Source organism: Mchenga conophoros, linkage group LG11, assembly GCF_057382185.1.
Source record: "Mchenga conophoros isolate Kocher_MC1m ecotype Shallow Benthic linkage group LG11, M_conophoros_male_GT1.1, whole genome shotgun sequence".
Taxonomy (NCBI): Eukaryota; Metazoa; Chordata; class Actinopteri; order Cichliformes; family Cichlidae; genus Mchenga; species Mchenga conophoros.
The window spans coordinates 39,113,117-39,128,174 of record NC_140536.1 but is presented as its reverse complement, the minus strand read 5'-3'; the positions used below and the strand labels follow the sequence as shown (position 1 = coordinate 39,128,174).

Below are 15,058 nucleotides of genomic sequence, written 5' to 3'. Positions count from 1 at the left end.
GCCAGAAGTTTAATATCCAATGTTCTAAAAGTAAATTTAATCGGGTTATAAAATCCATTCCATTGTCACTTAAAAACATAGTTGTAAATGATATAATATATTCTGACATCTCCCCCAAGTTAAGGCAATTATATATAGATGGTATTCAGTTAACCTTCCCTATCCCTCCTAAAGGGAAAGAAGTCCAATTTAAGATTTTGAATAAAATTTACCCGACAAATAGACTCCTTGGTGATAGATTCAAAATAGAAACTGGTAATTATGTATTTTGTGAAACAGAAGAGGAGGATTAACCATCTATTTTTTTGTGCAATTTTATACAAATATTTTGGTTGGATTTTCATACCTGGCTTTATTCCAGTGGGAGTCAAATTACCCCATTTACCTTAAATATGATAATGTTTGGAGTGTTTTTGAAAGAAAAGAAAGCTAATTATGGTGTTAATGTGTTATTAGTCTTGTGCAAGCAATTTATACATAAATGTCATTTTTTTAACACCAAACCAACACGAGCTTACTGGAAAAACGACTTAAACCTGTTGGTTAAATCTTAAGATAAGATAAGATAACCTTTATTAGTCCCACGTGGGAAATTTGTTTTGTCACTGCAGGAAGTGGATAGTGCAAAAGTTATATAGCAAAAATTAGAATACAATAAGAATAAAATACTGTACACAGTAGAATAAATAGAATAAAATATACAATAGGATAAAAATAAAATACAAATGCTATTTGTATTCTGCACTGACTTTAGTTAAAAACAAAAAGTCTGTTTTTTTTGTTTCCTTTTTGGAAGATTTTGAGTTAATAATCTGTTAAGTTTTATGACCCCATTTTTATATCTTCTTTTTCCTATGTATGAAAGTTGCTAATATGTAAGGAATGTCTATTCTCTGAATGTGTAATATCTGGTGCATTTTGTTTGTATGTTGATTTTGCTAATAAAAAAAAAGAAGAACATTTAGAGCAGCTGTGTCTGCCAATCAAACGAGTACAGAAAACTTGCATGACAGTCAGGTCTCAGACAGAAGTGCTGCCATCCCATCGCTGACGCTCACATCACCTACTACCAACAGTAAAAAAGTGTAATGTGTAGGTTTACGGCGCATTTAGCAGAAAGTGCTCTTTAGTCCGGTTCCTTCAAGCAAAAATAGTCTGAAAAGTGTGGCGACTGGTTTAACATTAATGTGGAAACTTTTGAAGCGATGACGTTCTCTCCTGTTATAAATGATCATCATTATTATGATTCATGTCCTTTTTATTGAGAGTTTTATTCTGTGTCTAGATTTACTGCGATTGACTGTGGTCTCTAATTGTTCCTGTTTATCATTAGAGGCTATCAGTATTTCTTGCTACAATAATTAAGCCCTTTTCCATTAGTACCTGCTCGGGTTGGCGTGGCATGGCTTGACGTGGTTTTTAGGGTTTTCCATTAGGTCACAGATGTCGAACTCCAGGCCTTGAGGGTAGGTGTCGTGCAGGTTTTAGATGTGTCCTTGGTAATTTAGCCATTTAAATTGCTAAATTACCTCCTCAACATGTCTTGAAATTCTCCAGAAGCCTGGTAATGAACTAATCATTTGATTCAGGCATGTTGACCCAGGGTGTTATCTAAAACCTGCAGGACACCGGCCCTCAAGGCCTGGAGTTCAACACCCCTGCATTAGGTGGTGGTTCCTGATAGCAGGTACTTTTTTAGTACCTACTTGGATCAAGGTTATCTGAAAATGTGCTACCGGTTGGCTTGTCAGTGGCACCACTCCATGAGTCATGAGAGCGTCTCCTTTGTGAAAATCAAAGCTGCCATTTTTAAAATGGCAAAGAGGGAAACGACTGCACAGAAACAACGCTGCGGTCCCCGAGTCCGACAAAAAGCCACAGACCGAGCAGCAAGTAGAAAATGGCGTTCATGCTGCATATAAATGACATCACAGGACATTCAGCCGTGTTGCTGTAATTGTCCCACGCACATGAGGTGGTACTCAAGTCGCCTCAGCCTGATCTGAGTAGGTTCTAATGGAAAGGGCTAAAAGCACAGGGGTGTTTTTATCCTCCCAGGTCCAGAGAGCTGTTCTGGCTGTTTTCTGTCTCCTGGAGTTTATCGTTTCCATCTGTATCGCTGCCTTTGGCTGCTACGCTTTGTGTCCCTCCACTGATCAGGTGAGTCCACCTGTGTCCACCTGAATCAGCTCAGTCTTTTCACATTCTTCATGTTTCCAATTCAAACCTTAACAGCTGTGTCTTTTGGGTTGTTTTTAGCCAATCATCTTTATCAACAAATCGCTCGAAGCTGCTTCAGAGGTCCCATGTACATACGAATCCCCACCTGTGTCAGAAGCCCCACCCCCTTCAGAGATCAGCTATGAGGTGTGTTGTTGAGGTGGGAAGCTGGGGCCTGTACTAAGATGTTTCCTCATCTGGCTTCACTTATCCTAACACAGGAAGTGGTCATCAACTAAGTAAATCAACCAAAGTTTATTGAGCATAATTACATGCAAAGGGCAGAGTTTGCGACATGTGACCAGCCTGAAAGATGGACAGGTGTGCTGACACAGAGCGGCTGATTTTACACAAATGTGTAATATCATAAAAACATGAAGCTTGAACACAGACTGCAGACAGCAGAGTGTGCGAGAGCTTTAAGAGCTGCTGTTTAATAAAGTTTATTTGAAGGAGAGACAGATATGGGTGAACAGACTCCGCATGTGACTCAGAGTCAGGATGACCTGATGGTGTGTGTGTGTGATCTCACCACCTACTGACCAATCAGTTCACCAGAAAATGGTGTCATCACTCCTGGAGGATCCATCAAAGCTGTGTGTGCAGACAGTGATAAGCAATAATAGTGTGTACTTGTGTAGGACTGAGTACTGCAGAAACTCAGAATAAGTGACAGTCATATACAGACTGTGCAAGATTAAAAAAATCAAAATAAAATAATAATAACATCAATAAGCAGCAGTGTCCAACTGTAACGACAAACTTCAAATTAACATAAAAATCTCAAAGTTAAATCTCAAACTCTCTATGTCTGTCACACTCAAATGTTTCGGATCAAACAACTTTAAATATTAGACAAAGATAACAAAGGTAAACACAAAATACAGGAAAAACTCCCAAACCTACAAGGCCCTGTGTGAAAGAGTGATTGCCCCCTAAACCTAATAACGGGTTGGGCCATCCTTAGCAGCAACAACTGCAATCGAGCATTCGTATTACTTCATTGAGTGTTTCACAGCTGTGGAGGAATTCTGGCCCACTCGTCTTTGCAGAATTGTTGTAATTCAGCCACACTGGATGATTTTCAAGCATGAACGACCTTTTTAAGGTCACGCAGCATCTCAATCAGAGTCAGGTCAAGAGTTTGACCAGCTCACTGTAAAGTCTTCATTTTGTTCTTCTTAAGCTGTTCAAAGGTGGACTTGCTGCTTTGTTTTGATCGTTGTCCTCTTGCTGAAACCAAGTGCGTTTCAGCTTCACCCAGTCTCTTTCTTATGGTGGAGTCATGAACTCTGACCTTAACTGAGGCAAGTGAGGCCTGCAGTTCTTTGGCTGTTGTTCTGGGGTCTTTGGATGAGTCATGGCTGCGCTCTTGGGGTAATTTTGGTCAGTCACTCCTGGGAAGGTTCACTACTGTTCTATGTTTTTTGTGGATAATGGCTCTCACTGTGGTTTACTCGAGTCCCAGAGCCTTTAAAACCTTTTCCAGACTAACTGATCTCAATAATTTTGTTTCTGTTTTGTTCGTAATTTACTTCGATCATGCCATGATGTCTGTCTTTTGAAGATCTTTTGGTCTGCTCCACTTTGTCAGTCAGGTCCTATTTAAGTGCTTTCAATGATTTCATGTTGCAGTAATGAGGCCTGGGTATGGCTAGAGAAACTGAACTTCCAAAGGTGTGATCCGTTTTTCACACAGGGCCATGTAGATTTGGATTGTTTCCTCTGCATTTTGTGTTTACTTGTGTTATCTTTGTCTAATGTTTACATTCGTTAGATGATCTAAAACATTTAATGTGACAAAGATAGAAAAAGTAGAAAAATCAGGAAAGTGGGCAAACACTTTTTCACACCACTATATTAACATTTACAAAAAATAAATACATAAAATAAAAAACTTTAAGACCACTTGAATAATACAAAAAAAAAAATAATCATATTTTCCATGGATGGATCTGAACACGGTTCCAAGTAGAGCTTCAACATGCAACAAGAAGAAATTGGAGTGAGACAAAACATTTTTTTGAGCATGCAGTTTATTAAAAACAACGCTTAAACTGAAACAAGCTGTTTTACAGCTGACCAAAAGTTTAGGACCACATGCCTTTAAAAGGACGAACCTGTGCAGAAACGTGGATTCATTGTCATTTTCTGTCAGGTAGTCACACTGTCATGACGTCCTGATGGCAAAAAAGCTTTTTTGAGCGTGGTCAGATTGTTGAACTGCATAAGCAGGGTCTCTCACAGCGTGTCATCGCTGCCGAGGTGGGACGCAGTAAGACAGTCATTGCAAATTTCTTAAATGGTCCTGAGGGTTATGGAACAAAAAGGCCAAGTGGAAGACCCAAAAAATGTCCCCGGCACTGAGCCTGAACACTGGACACTCCTCGACCCAAATTAAGGCCGTTACTGGTGCCGACTGCAGCCCATAACCCTCAAACGGCATCTGAGACTGAAAGGCTTCAAAAACAAACACACGTCTTCAAAGGCCTCGTCTCCTTGAACGCCACAGAACTGACTGTTTGGACTTTGCTACAGAGCACCAAACATGGGACACTGAAAGGTGGAAGAAAGTTTTATTCTCTGATGAGAACAAATGTAACCTTGATGGTCCTGATGGTTTCCAGCGCTACGAGCATGACAAGGAGATCCCACCTGAAATGTTTTCTACACACCACAGTGGAGGGGACGCCACAATGGTCTGGGGTGCTTTTTCCTTCAGTGGATTTTTCAAGTGGTCTTAAATCTCTCTCTCTCTCTCTCTCTCTCTCTCTCTCTCTCTCTCTCTCTGTCTCGCTATTTGTGATTGGTCAGATGCTGCCAGCCCGGCCCCTCTCACACAAGCCTTCTGCAGGTTAGACCCTGGCATTCAATTCAATTCAATTCAATTTTATTTATATAGCACCAAATCACAACAACAGTGGCCTCAAGGCGCTTTATATTGTACAGTAGACCCTACAAAAATAGATACAGAGAAAAACCCAACAATCATATGACCCCTATGAGCAGCACTTTGGTGACAGTGGGAAGGAAAAACTCCCTTTTAACAGGAAGAAACCTCCGGCAGAACCAGGCTCAGGGAGGGGCGGGGCCATCTGCTGTGATTGGTTGGGGTGAGAGAAGGAAGACAGGATAAAGACATGCTGTGGAAGAGAGACAGAGGTTAATAACAGATATGATTCAATGCAGAGAGGTCTGTTAACACATAGTGAGTGAGAAAGGTGACTGGAAAGGAAAAACTCAATGCATCATGGGAATCCCCGGCAGCCTACGTCTATTGCAGCATAACTAAGGGAGGATTCAGGGTCACCTGGTCCAGCCCTAACTATATGCTTTAGCAAAAAGGAAAGTTTGAAGCCTAATCTTGAAAGTAGAGATGGTGTCTGTCTCCTGAATCCAAACTGGAAGCTGGTTCCACAGAAGAGGGGCCTGAAAACTGAAGGCTCTGCCTCCCATTCTACTTTTAAATACTCTAGGAACAACAAGTAGGCCTGCAGAGCGAGAGCGAAGTGCTCTGATAGGGTGATATGGTACTACAAGGTCATTAGGATAAGATGTTTGTTGATTTTGGTGATTTGACCTCTCATCTGAAAAGTTCAATCACTAATCTTGGTGTTAAACTTGATTCTGCGCTTACTTTTGAAGGTCATGTAAGTGGGGTGGTAAAATCAGCTTTTTATCACCTCAGACGCCTGTCGAAGGTCAAGCCTTTCCTTTCCAAACCCAATTTGGAAACTCTTATTCATGCTTTTATCACCTCACGTCTGGACTATTGTAATTCCCTTTTAATAGGGGTCGGGTCGGGCACCTTGTCACGCCTGCAGTTAGTGCAAAATGCGGCGGCGCGATTTTTAACCGGTAGTAGGAAATTCGATCACATCACTCCAGTTCTGGCTTCCTGGCATTGGCTTACCATTGAATTTAGGGTTCGTTTTAAAGTCCTTTTATTGGTTTTTAAATCTTTAAATGGTCTGGCTCCTGTCTATTTATCTGATTTGCTGAAGCCACATGTTCCTCCTCGCTCGCTCCGTTCAGCTGAGCAGCTGCTGCTGTCGGTCCCTAAGTCGCGGGGGAGAGGAGACCGTGCCTTTTCAATTGCGGCTCCGATGCTCTGGAATAACCTTCCTCTCCAAATTAGACAAGGGTCATCAGTGCAGGTCTTTAAGTCCAGATTGAAAACCTATTTTTATTCCCTGGCTTTTAACTGTAGGAAACTGACACCTTCTTATTTATTTTATTGTATGTAATGATTTTATGGTATTTTTAATTTGGTTGTTGTTTTGATCTGTGTTGTTCAGCACTTTGGTCTGCCTGGTGTGTTCTTAAAGTGCTATACAAATAAACGATGATGATGATGATGATGATGATGATGATGATAAGATGATGATGATTCAATTCAATTCAATTCAATTCAATTTTATTTATATAGCGCCAAATCACAACAAAAGTCGCCTCAAGGCGCTTCATAGATACAGAGAAAAACCCAACAATCATATGACCCCCTATGAGCAAGCACTTTGGCGACAGTGGGAAGGAAAAACTCCCTTTTAACAGGAAGAAACCTCCGGCAGAACCAGGCTCAGGGAGGGGCGGCCATCTGCTGCGACCGGTTGGGGTGAGAGAAGGAAGACAGGATAAAGACATGCTGTGGAAGAGAGACAGAGGTTAATAACAGATATGATTCAATGCAGAGAGGTCTATTAATACATAGTGAGTGAGAAAGGTGACTGGAAAGGAAAAACTCAATGCATCATGGGAATCCCCCGGCAGCCTACATCTATTGCAGCATAACAAAGGGAGGATTCAGGGTCACCTGGTCCAGCCCTAACTATATGCTTTAGAAAAAAGGAAAGTTTTAAGCCTAATCTTAAAAGTAGAGATAGTGTCTGTCTCCCGAATCCAAACTGGAAGCTGGTTCCACAGAAGAGGGGCCTGAAAACTGAAGGCTCTCCCTCCCATTCTACTTTTAAATACTCTAGGAACAACAAGTAGGCCTGCAGAGCGAGAGCGGAGCGCTCTAATAGGGTGATATGGTACTACAAGGTCATTAAGATAAGATGGGGCCTGATTATTTAAGACCTTGTATGTGAGGAGCAGGATTTTGAATTCAATTCTGGATTTAACAGGAAGCCAATGAAGGGAAGCCAAAACAGGAGAAATATGCTCTCTCTTTCTAGTCCCTGTCAGGACTCTTGCTGCAGCATTTTGGATTAGCTGAAGGCTTTTCAGTGAGTTTTTTGGACATCCTGATAATAATGAATTACAGTAGTCCAGCCTGGAAGTAATAAATGCATGAACTAGTTTTTCAGCGTCACTCTGAGACAGGATGTTTCTAATTTTAGAGATGTTGCGCAAATGGAAGAAAGCAGTCTTACATATTTGTTTAATATGTGCGTTGAAGGACATGTCCTGGTCAAAAATGACTCCAAGGTTCCTCACCGCGTTACTGGAGGCCAAGGTAATGCCATCCAGAGTAAGAATCTGATTAGATACCATATTTCTAAGATTTTCAGGGCCGAGTACAATAACCTCAGTTTTATCTGAATTAAGAAGCAGAAAGTTAGCGGCCATCCAGGTCTTTATGTCTTTAAGACATTCCTGCAGTTTAACTAATTGGTGTGTGTTATCTGGCTTCATGGACAGATAGAGCTGGGTGTCATCTGCATAGCAGTGAAAATGTATGCTATGTCTTCTAATGATACTGCCTAAGGGAAGCATGTATAATGTAAACAGAATTGGTCCTAGCACTGAACCCTGTGGAACTCCATAATTAACCTCAGTGTGTGAAGAGGACTCTCCATTTACATGCACAAACTGGAGTCTATTAGATAGATATGATACAAACCACTGCAGCGCAGTACTTGTAATACCTACAGCATGTTCTAATCGCTCTAATAGGATATTATGATCAACAGTATCGAACGCTGCACTGAGGTCTAGCAGGACAAGCACAGAGATGAGTCCACTGTCAGAGGCCATAAGAAGATCATTTGTAACCTTCACTAAAGCTGTTTCTGTGCTGTGATGAGCTCTGAAACCTGACTGAAACTCTTCAAATAAACCTCTGCAGATGATCTGTTAGCTGTTTGACAACTACTCTTTCAAGGATTTTTGATATGAAAGGAAGGTTGGAGATTGGCCTATAATTAGCTAAGACTGCTGGGTCTAGAGATGGCTTTTTGAGTAAAGGTTTAACTACAGCCAGCTTGAAGGCCTGTGGTACATAGCCGATCATTAGAGATAGTTGATCATATTTAAGATCGAAGCATTAATTAATGGCAGGACTTCTTTGAGCAGTTTTGTAGGAATGGGGTCTAAAAGACACGTTGATGGTTTGGAGGAAGTAATTATTGAAGTTAACTCAGAAAGATCAATTAGAGAAAAAGAGTCTAACTTAACATCAATGGTACTAAGAGTAGCTGTAGATAATATTACATCTGTGGGATGATTACTGGTAATTTTTTCTCTAATGATAAAAATTTTATTTGTGAAGAAGTTCATGAAGTCATTACTAGTTAACGTTAAAGGGATGGTTGGCTCAAAAGAGCTCTGACTTTTTGTCAGCCTGGCTACAGTGCTGAAGAGAAACCTAGGGTTGTTCTTATTTTCTTCAATCAGTGATGAATAGTAAGATGTTCTGGCTTTGCGGAGGGCTTTCTTATAAAGCAGCAAACTATTTCTCCAGGCTAAATGATGATCCTCTAAATTTGTGACACGCCATTTCCTCTCCAGATTACGAGTCATCTGCTTTAGGGTACGTGTTTCAGAATTATACCACGGAGTCAGGTACTTCTGATTTGAGGCCTTAGTTTTCACAGGAGCTACAGTATCCAGAGTCGTACGTAGTGAGGAGGTGAAATTATTAACAAGATAATCGACCTCTGTTGGGGTAGCGTTCAGATAGCTGCTTTGCTCTGTGTTGGTACAGGGCATTGGAGATGATAACAGTGGGTGGATTATATTCTGATGATGATGATGATAAGATGGGATGATGATGATAAGATGGGGCCTGATTATTTAAGACCTTGTATGTGAGGAGCAGGATTTTGAATTCTGGATTTAACAGGAAGCCAAAACAGGAGAAATATGCTCTCTCTTTCTAGTCCCTGTCAGGACTCTTGCTGCAGCATTTTGGATCAGCTGAAGACTTTTCAGGGAGGTTTTAGGACTTCCTGATAATAATGAATTACAGTCGTCCAGCCTGGAAGTAATAAATGCATGAACTAGTTTTTCAGCGTCACTCTGAGACAGGATATTTCTAACTTTAGAGATGTTGCACAAATGGAAGAAAGCAGTCTTACATATTTGTTTAATATGTGCGTTGAAGGACATGTCCTGGTCAAAACTTAGCTTCATGTGACTTAGTATAAGTGAATCCTGGTCATGGACAGATACCAGGTTACAGGTGTGTTGGACTTGTTGCAGAGCAGGGCTCACGTATCGTGTTGATGTTTGCAGGATGTGAAGTACGACACCAACATCGTCTGACTGCTGCGGACCGAACTCCATGCTGTCCTGAATCTTCAGCTTCTTTTTAACTGCTTAATGGAATCTTTAAGAATCAGTTCCACCTGTTCAGGTCATGATCCTGGGTCTTTTGACCCAGCGTTTAAAGTTTTAACTTATTTTGATGTTTATAGTTTATGTTTAAGTCCTTTAGGAATTCCAAGTTCATTTCTACTTTGCCTAAGTTGCCGTTATAGTTAATTGTTTTTTCGATTTCCCTTGTGTCCTTTACCCCTGTGTTTATGTTCGCCCTTTATGTGTTTCATGCCTGTGCGTCTTATGGTGTCAGGTTCGTGTTGTCATGTCTGCGTTCCATGCTGTTTCCCTTCCTAATTGCAGTGTGTCTAGTTTTGCTTCCCCTTGTCACCTCTGGTCTGATTTGTCCCACCTGTTCCCCATCCTCACACATCTTTCTGTGTACTTAAGTCCTCCTTTGTTCAGTGTCAGGTTGTCTGTTGTCTTTTGCGTCATGTCTCCCTGTTTCAGGTATCTTTGTATCCACGACAAGTTTCATGTTTATGCTTTTTCATGTGTATTTTTAGCTTCCCCAGTTTACGTTATTGTTTATTCTCATCTTAGTTTGCCTTATGCATTACTTTGTATTTCTCCATCAGTCATATTAAACTGCTCACTTTTTGTTAATTCAAGTTTGGTCCCACGTTCCTTTGTGTCTGGTTCCACTGTTCACTATACATACAGTCTGCTTCTGCATACTGTGACAGTTCAGGTCCTTTACAGATGACCAGTCAGCACACAGTACAAAACCACAGCAGTTAATATAGCTTAGTCTGATTAATTTGTAATTTTATTGTAGTGAATAAAATGTTTAGTTTTTATTGTGTTGTACTACAATATAATACTTAATTAACAATTTAATGCTAATATCGCTAATGTATAAGTGTAAAGACGTGAGTTGCAGATTGTTAACGCCACCCTGACTGTTGCTGAACCTGTTGGCTCCTCAGAGAATCACTGAAAGGCCCATTCAGTCCTCCCAGTTTAGGGTTAGGGTTAATTTACCTGCCACTCTGACAATAAAACAACTCTGAAGACTTTATTTACAAAATGTAAATAAAGGAGCTGGTTACAGATCAGAGTTATACTGATCTGTGAACAGTGATGGGAATAACGGCGTTACAAGTAACGGCGTTACTTTTTTCAGTGATGAGTAATCTAACTAATTACTATTCCTATCGCTACAACACCGTTACAGTTACTAACAAGAAAATGCGGCGCAGTCCGTTACTATTTGTCAACAAACAGATGGTTGAAGCTGTGTTCAGCTTACCGCATCTTATATCAGCTGCACGGAAGTAGCTGTAAGTAATCTGGACGCTACAGCTTTAAGCAGCTGCGCGCTCCTGCGGACGGTAATCACTTTCTGCCCGACGACCACTTTCTGGCACAACACCTGGAGCTCAGGGGGCAAAACAATCACATGAGTGCTGCTGTTTGACTGAGGAAGAATAAAGTAGTCGTGGTAAGACAATCACATGACCACTTAAAGACAAAGCAACAAGGTGACATATACCATTTTTTAAATTGCGTTGATAGGTCACGTAAAACCAGAGTCAGGATAAACAATATATACGCGTGTTTTTCCCTCAATAGTTTCATGTTTACTCTCTAAGGACAGCGCAGCGAGCGCCAGAGATGGGCAGTAACGCGTTACTTGTAACGCGTTACTGTAATCCGATTACTTTTTTCGAGTAACGAGTAAAGTAAGGGATTACTATTGCAAAAACGGTAATTAGATTACCGTTACTTTCCCGTAGGAGCGCTGCGTTACTGCGTTACTAAAACCGTGATTTTTTTTGCGAGAATGTCTCATGACAGTGACGTAAGCGAGTGCGACGTTTGTGACAACAGCTGTGTGCAGATCAACAATGGATCATATATCGAGTGCTAAAATACTGCTCATAGACCCAATGGGGAAAGAAGGTTTTTATGACAGGAAACTTCTGCGCAACTGGAGGTATGTATGATACTGAGGTATTATTCTTAGATAAAACATTTCTTGTTTCATTATAAATTGCTTTTTCAACTAGGAATTTTCTGAGGATGAGAGGGCATGAAGACACCATGGAGGTTACAGACTGCAACACAACAAGCAACAGGATTCCAGCAGTTGCGGAGTTTATTATTCAAATGAGTCCATTTATTGTTAACTATAATTAAGATTTTACATTATAATTATGATAAATCTCACCGTTTGCAGAAAACTACCTTGCTTTTTGAGAGGTCAGTGAGGTGTTAACCACTACGGAAGTAGTTGTGCTGGAGCGAATGCAGATAGCTTGCACCCTCGTTGAACATCGAGTCCAGTAACGTCCCTATCACGTTAGAGTGTGTAATTCCAATTTAAATAGTGTTTTTCAAACAGCACAGTACAAATAGTATTTTGTAAACACTTTCTGATAAGACCTTTCTTAAATTCTAATTAAAAAGATTCAGGAGACTAATTTGCCATGAAGTATTTTCGGAAAAAATGTGCTACTATTTTTTTTTTATTATTCGAGAAATGATGTTTGAATAACAGCAAATGGCCATGAATGTCACGGTCCGGGGCAGCGGCCGTGTGAAGAGTGGAAAGGAGGACTCAAATGCAGCACTTACTCAGATGTGAAGGCGATTTATTGACAATATCAAACATAAAGTGGAGATGGCAAAACAGAACTAAGGATGAACTAAACTGGGTGAAACTACACAAAGGAGTGGCAAACCTGAACATGAAGGGAGAACAGCAGGGAGAGCACGCAGGGGATTTCACAGGGTATGAACACAGACGACGCGACGAGGAGCAGAGGAAAACACACACTATAAGTACACAAAGAGACACTGGGAAATCACACACAGGTGGGGGAAACAGCTGGACCTGATTAACCTGACGAGACAGGGGAACACTAACACCAGGGACCAACAGAGGGAGCACAAACCCAGAACCCAGTGTCTAAAATCCCAAACACAAACCATCCCAAAACAGCCATGAATAATAATGAAAGTAATAACAATAAAGAACATAAACATAAAGTCAGTGAGTCATGGTCGCAGGACCATGACAGTACCCCCCCCTCAAGGGCCGGCCCCCGACAGCCACAGAAACACACCACCAGATCCGGGCGGGCGGCAGGGGGCCCAGGACGGAGGGACCGGGCCAAGACCAAAGACGGAGGCCCCAGAGTCCCAAACAAATGTACATAAAAAAAAACTCACAGGGGAGCAGAGTCCAAAACACAGTTCAGGTGGCCGGCCAGGGGCCCGATAACACAGGAGGCCAGGATGGGACAGTTCAGGAGGCCGGCCACGAAGAAGGCCGTGGAGGCGCACAAAAGGTTCAGGAGGCCGGCCGTGCGGAAGGCAACGGCGGCCACTCAGGCGAAGAGGGTCCGGGGGCCGGCCATGCGGAAGGCAACGGCGGCCACTCAGGCGAAGAGGGTCCGGGGGCCGGCCGTGCGGAAGGCAACGGCGGCCGCTCAGGCAATGGCGGTCCGGGGGCCGGCCGTGCGGAAGGCAACGGCGGCCAGTCAGGCAACGGCGCCCGGCCAGTAGCCCGGCCAGCGGTCCAGAAAACGGCCGTTTAGCTCCAGACCCAAACGAGGCTGGGCCAGGCGAGGCTGAGGGCACGGAAGCCGGGACCGCAGCAGGCGGAGATGATGATGCAGACACGAAGGCCGGACCAGACGATGATGCAGACACGAAGGCCGGACCAGACGATGATGCAGACACGAAGGCCGGACCAGACGAGGATGCAGACACGAAGGCTGGACCAGGCGAGGCTGATGAGGATGCTGAAGCGGAGGCTGGACCAGGCGCAGTGGGTGAAGATGAGGATGCTGTGGCCGAGGATGCGGGCACGAAGGCTGGACCAGGCGATGCTGAAGCAGAAGCCGAAGCCGGACCAGGCGTGGATGAAGCTGGAGATGAAACCGGGCCAGGCGTGGATGAAGCCGGACCAGGCGTGGATGAAGCTGGAGATGAAACCGGGCCAGGCGTGGATGAAGCCGGGCCAGGTGTGGATGAAGCCGGGCCAGGCGTGGATGAAGCTGGAGATGAAACCGGGCCAGGCGTGGATGAAACCGGGCCAGGCGATGAAGAAGCTGTAGCTGAAGCCGGGCCGGGCGAGGACGAAGCTGTAGCTGAAGCTGGGCTAGGCGAAGCTGACGCTGTAGCTGAAGCTGGGCCAGGTGAGGATGAAGCTGGACCAGAATCAGGCGAGGATGAAGCCGAGGATGAAGCCGGACCAGGCGTGGATGAAACCGGGCCAGGCAAGGATGAAGCTGTAGCTGAAGCTGGGCTAGGCGAAGCTGACGCTGTAGCTGAAGCTTCAGGCTGAGGCGTGGCAGTAGCAGGTGGTAGCGCTGCAGGTGATGGTACTGCAGGAGGCGGCACTGCAGCCACAGGTGGAGAAGCAGCCACAGGTGGAGAAGCAGCCACAGGTGGCCGGACGGGATCCTCGGGCCCCCCAGCCGACGTGGCAGTCAGTGTGGCATGAGGCTGGACGGGCTCCTCGGGCCCCCCAGCAGGCGAAGCAGGAGGCTGGACGGGCTCCTCGGGCCCCCCAGCTGGCGAAGCAGGAGGCTGGACGGGCTCCTCGGGCCCCCCAGCGAAAACAGCCGCAGAATCAGTGGGCACCGGGGCCCCCGGCACACATGAAACAAAACCAGTAGGCACGTGGGCCTCTGGCACACATGAAACAAAACCAGTAGGCACGTGGGCCTCTGGCACATATGAAACAAAACCAGTAGGCACGTGGGCCTCTGGCACATATGAAACAAAACCAGTAGGCACGTGGGCCTCCGGCACACATAAGGAGGGCTGCAGCTGCGCAGAGCACTGACCCTGCTCAGGCAGTGACAGCCCGGTGCAGTTCACAGCTGGCATCTTGGCCTCCAGGGGTCCAGAGTAAGCTGAGGGCAGAAACCCAGCCTCTGGGGAAGCCCCGGAGTGAGCAATAGTCTCTAATGTAGCCAGCTTTTGAGGAACAGGTCCGTAGTGAAACAGTTTGTCTCCCTGCTCAGAAACAGCGGTGGAAAAACAGTGTGAAAATTGTGGCTTAAGGGAGGCTAATGGTTGAGCTACAGACTGGGAAGCTTGTGGTTGGACACAGAACTGAGCCGGAGAATGGCAATAAAGTCCTGGCTCAGAAGGAGCGGCAGAGACACAGTCTGTCAGTTTTGCAGCGGGTTTGTACACGCCCACTTGGGAAGGATCCGTTACCACGAAGGTAGGTAAGCGACCCGTACAGTCTCCCATCCCGCTCTGAATAGCCCCAGAAAACAAAGTCCCGGAAACTGGGGAAAGCAATGCATCCCGCTGACTCACCGCATCGGGC

At 44.1% G+C, this 15,058-nt stretch overlaps 1 protein-coding gene across 1 annotated transcript in view; it reads left to right on the top strand.

Annotated features, from left to right (window-relative positions):
- LOC146565071 (membrane-spanning 4-domains subfamily A member 15-like) overlaps positions 1-10,148 on the top strand; it is a 31,362-nt gene extending 21,214 nt beyond the window's left edge. Inside the window, exons 5-7 of the mRNA XM_085290455.1 lie at positions 2,059-2,160; positions 2,260-2,367; positions 9,679-10,148. Coding sequence (XP_085146581.1) covers positions 2,059-2,160; positions 2,260-2,367; positions 9,679-9,708 — 240 coding nt within the window. The 3' untranslated portion in view covers positions 9,709-10,148. The remainder of the gene's footprint in view (positions 1-2,058; positions 2,161-2,259; positions 2,368-9,678) is intronic.
- The last annotated feature ends 4,910 nt before the right edge of the window (positions 10,149-15,058 follow it).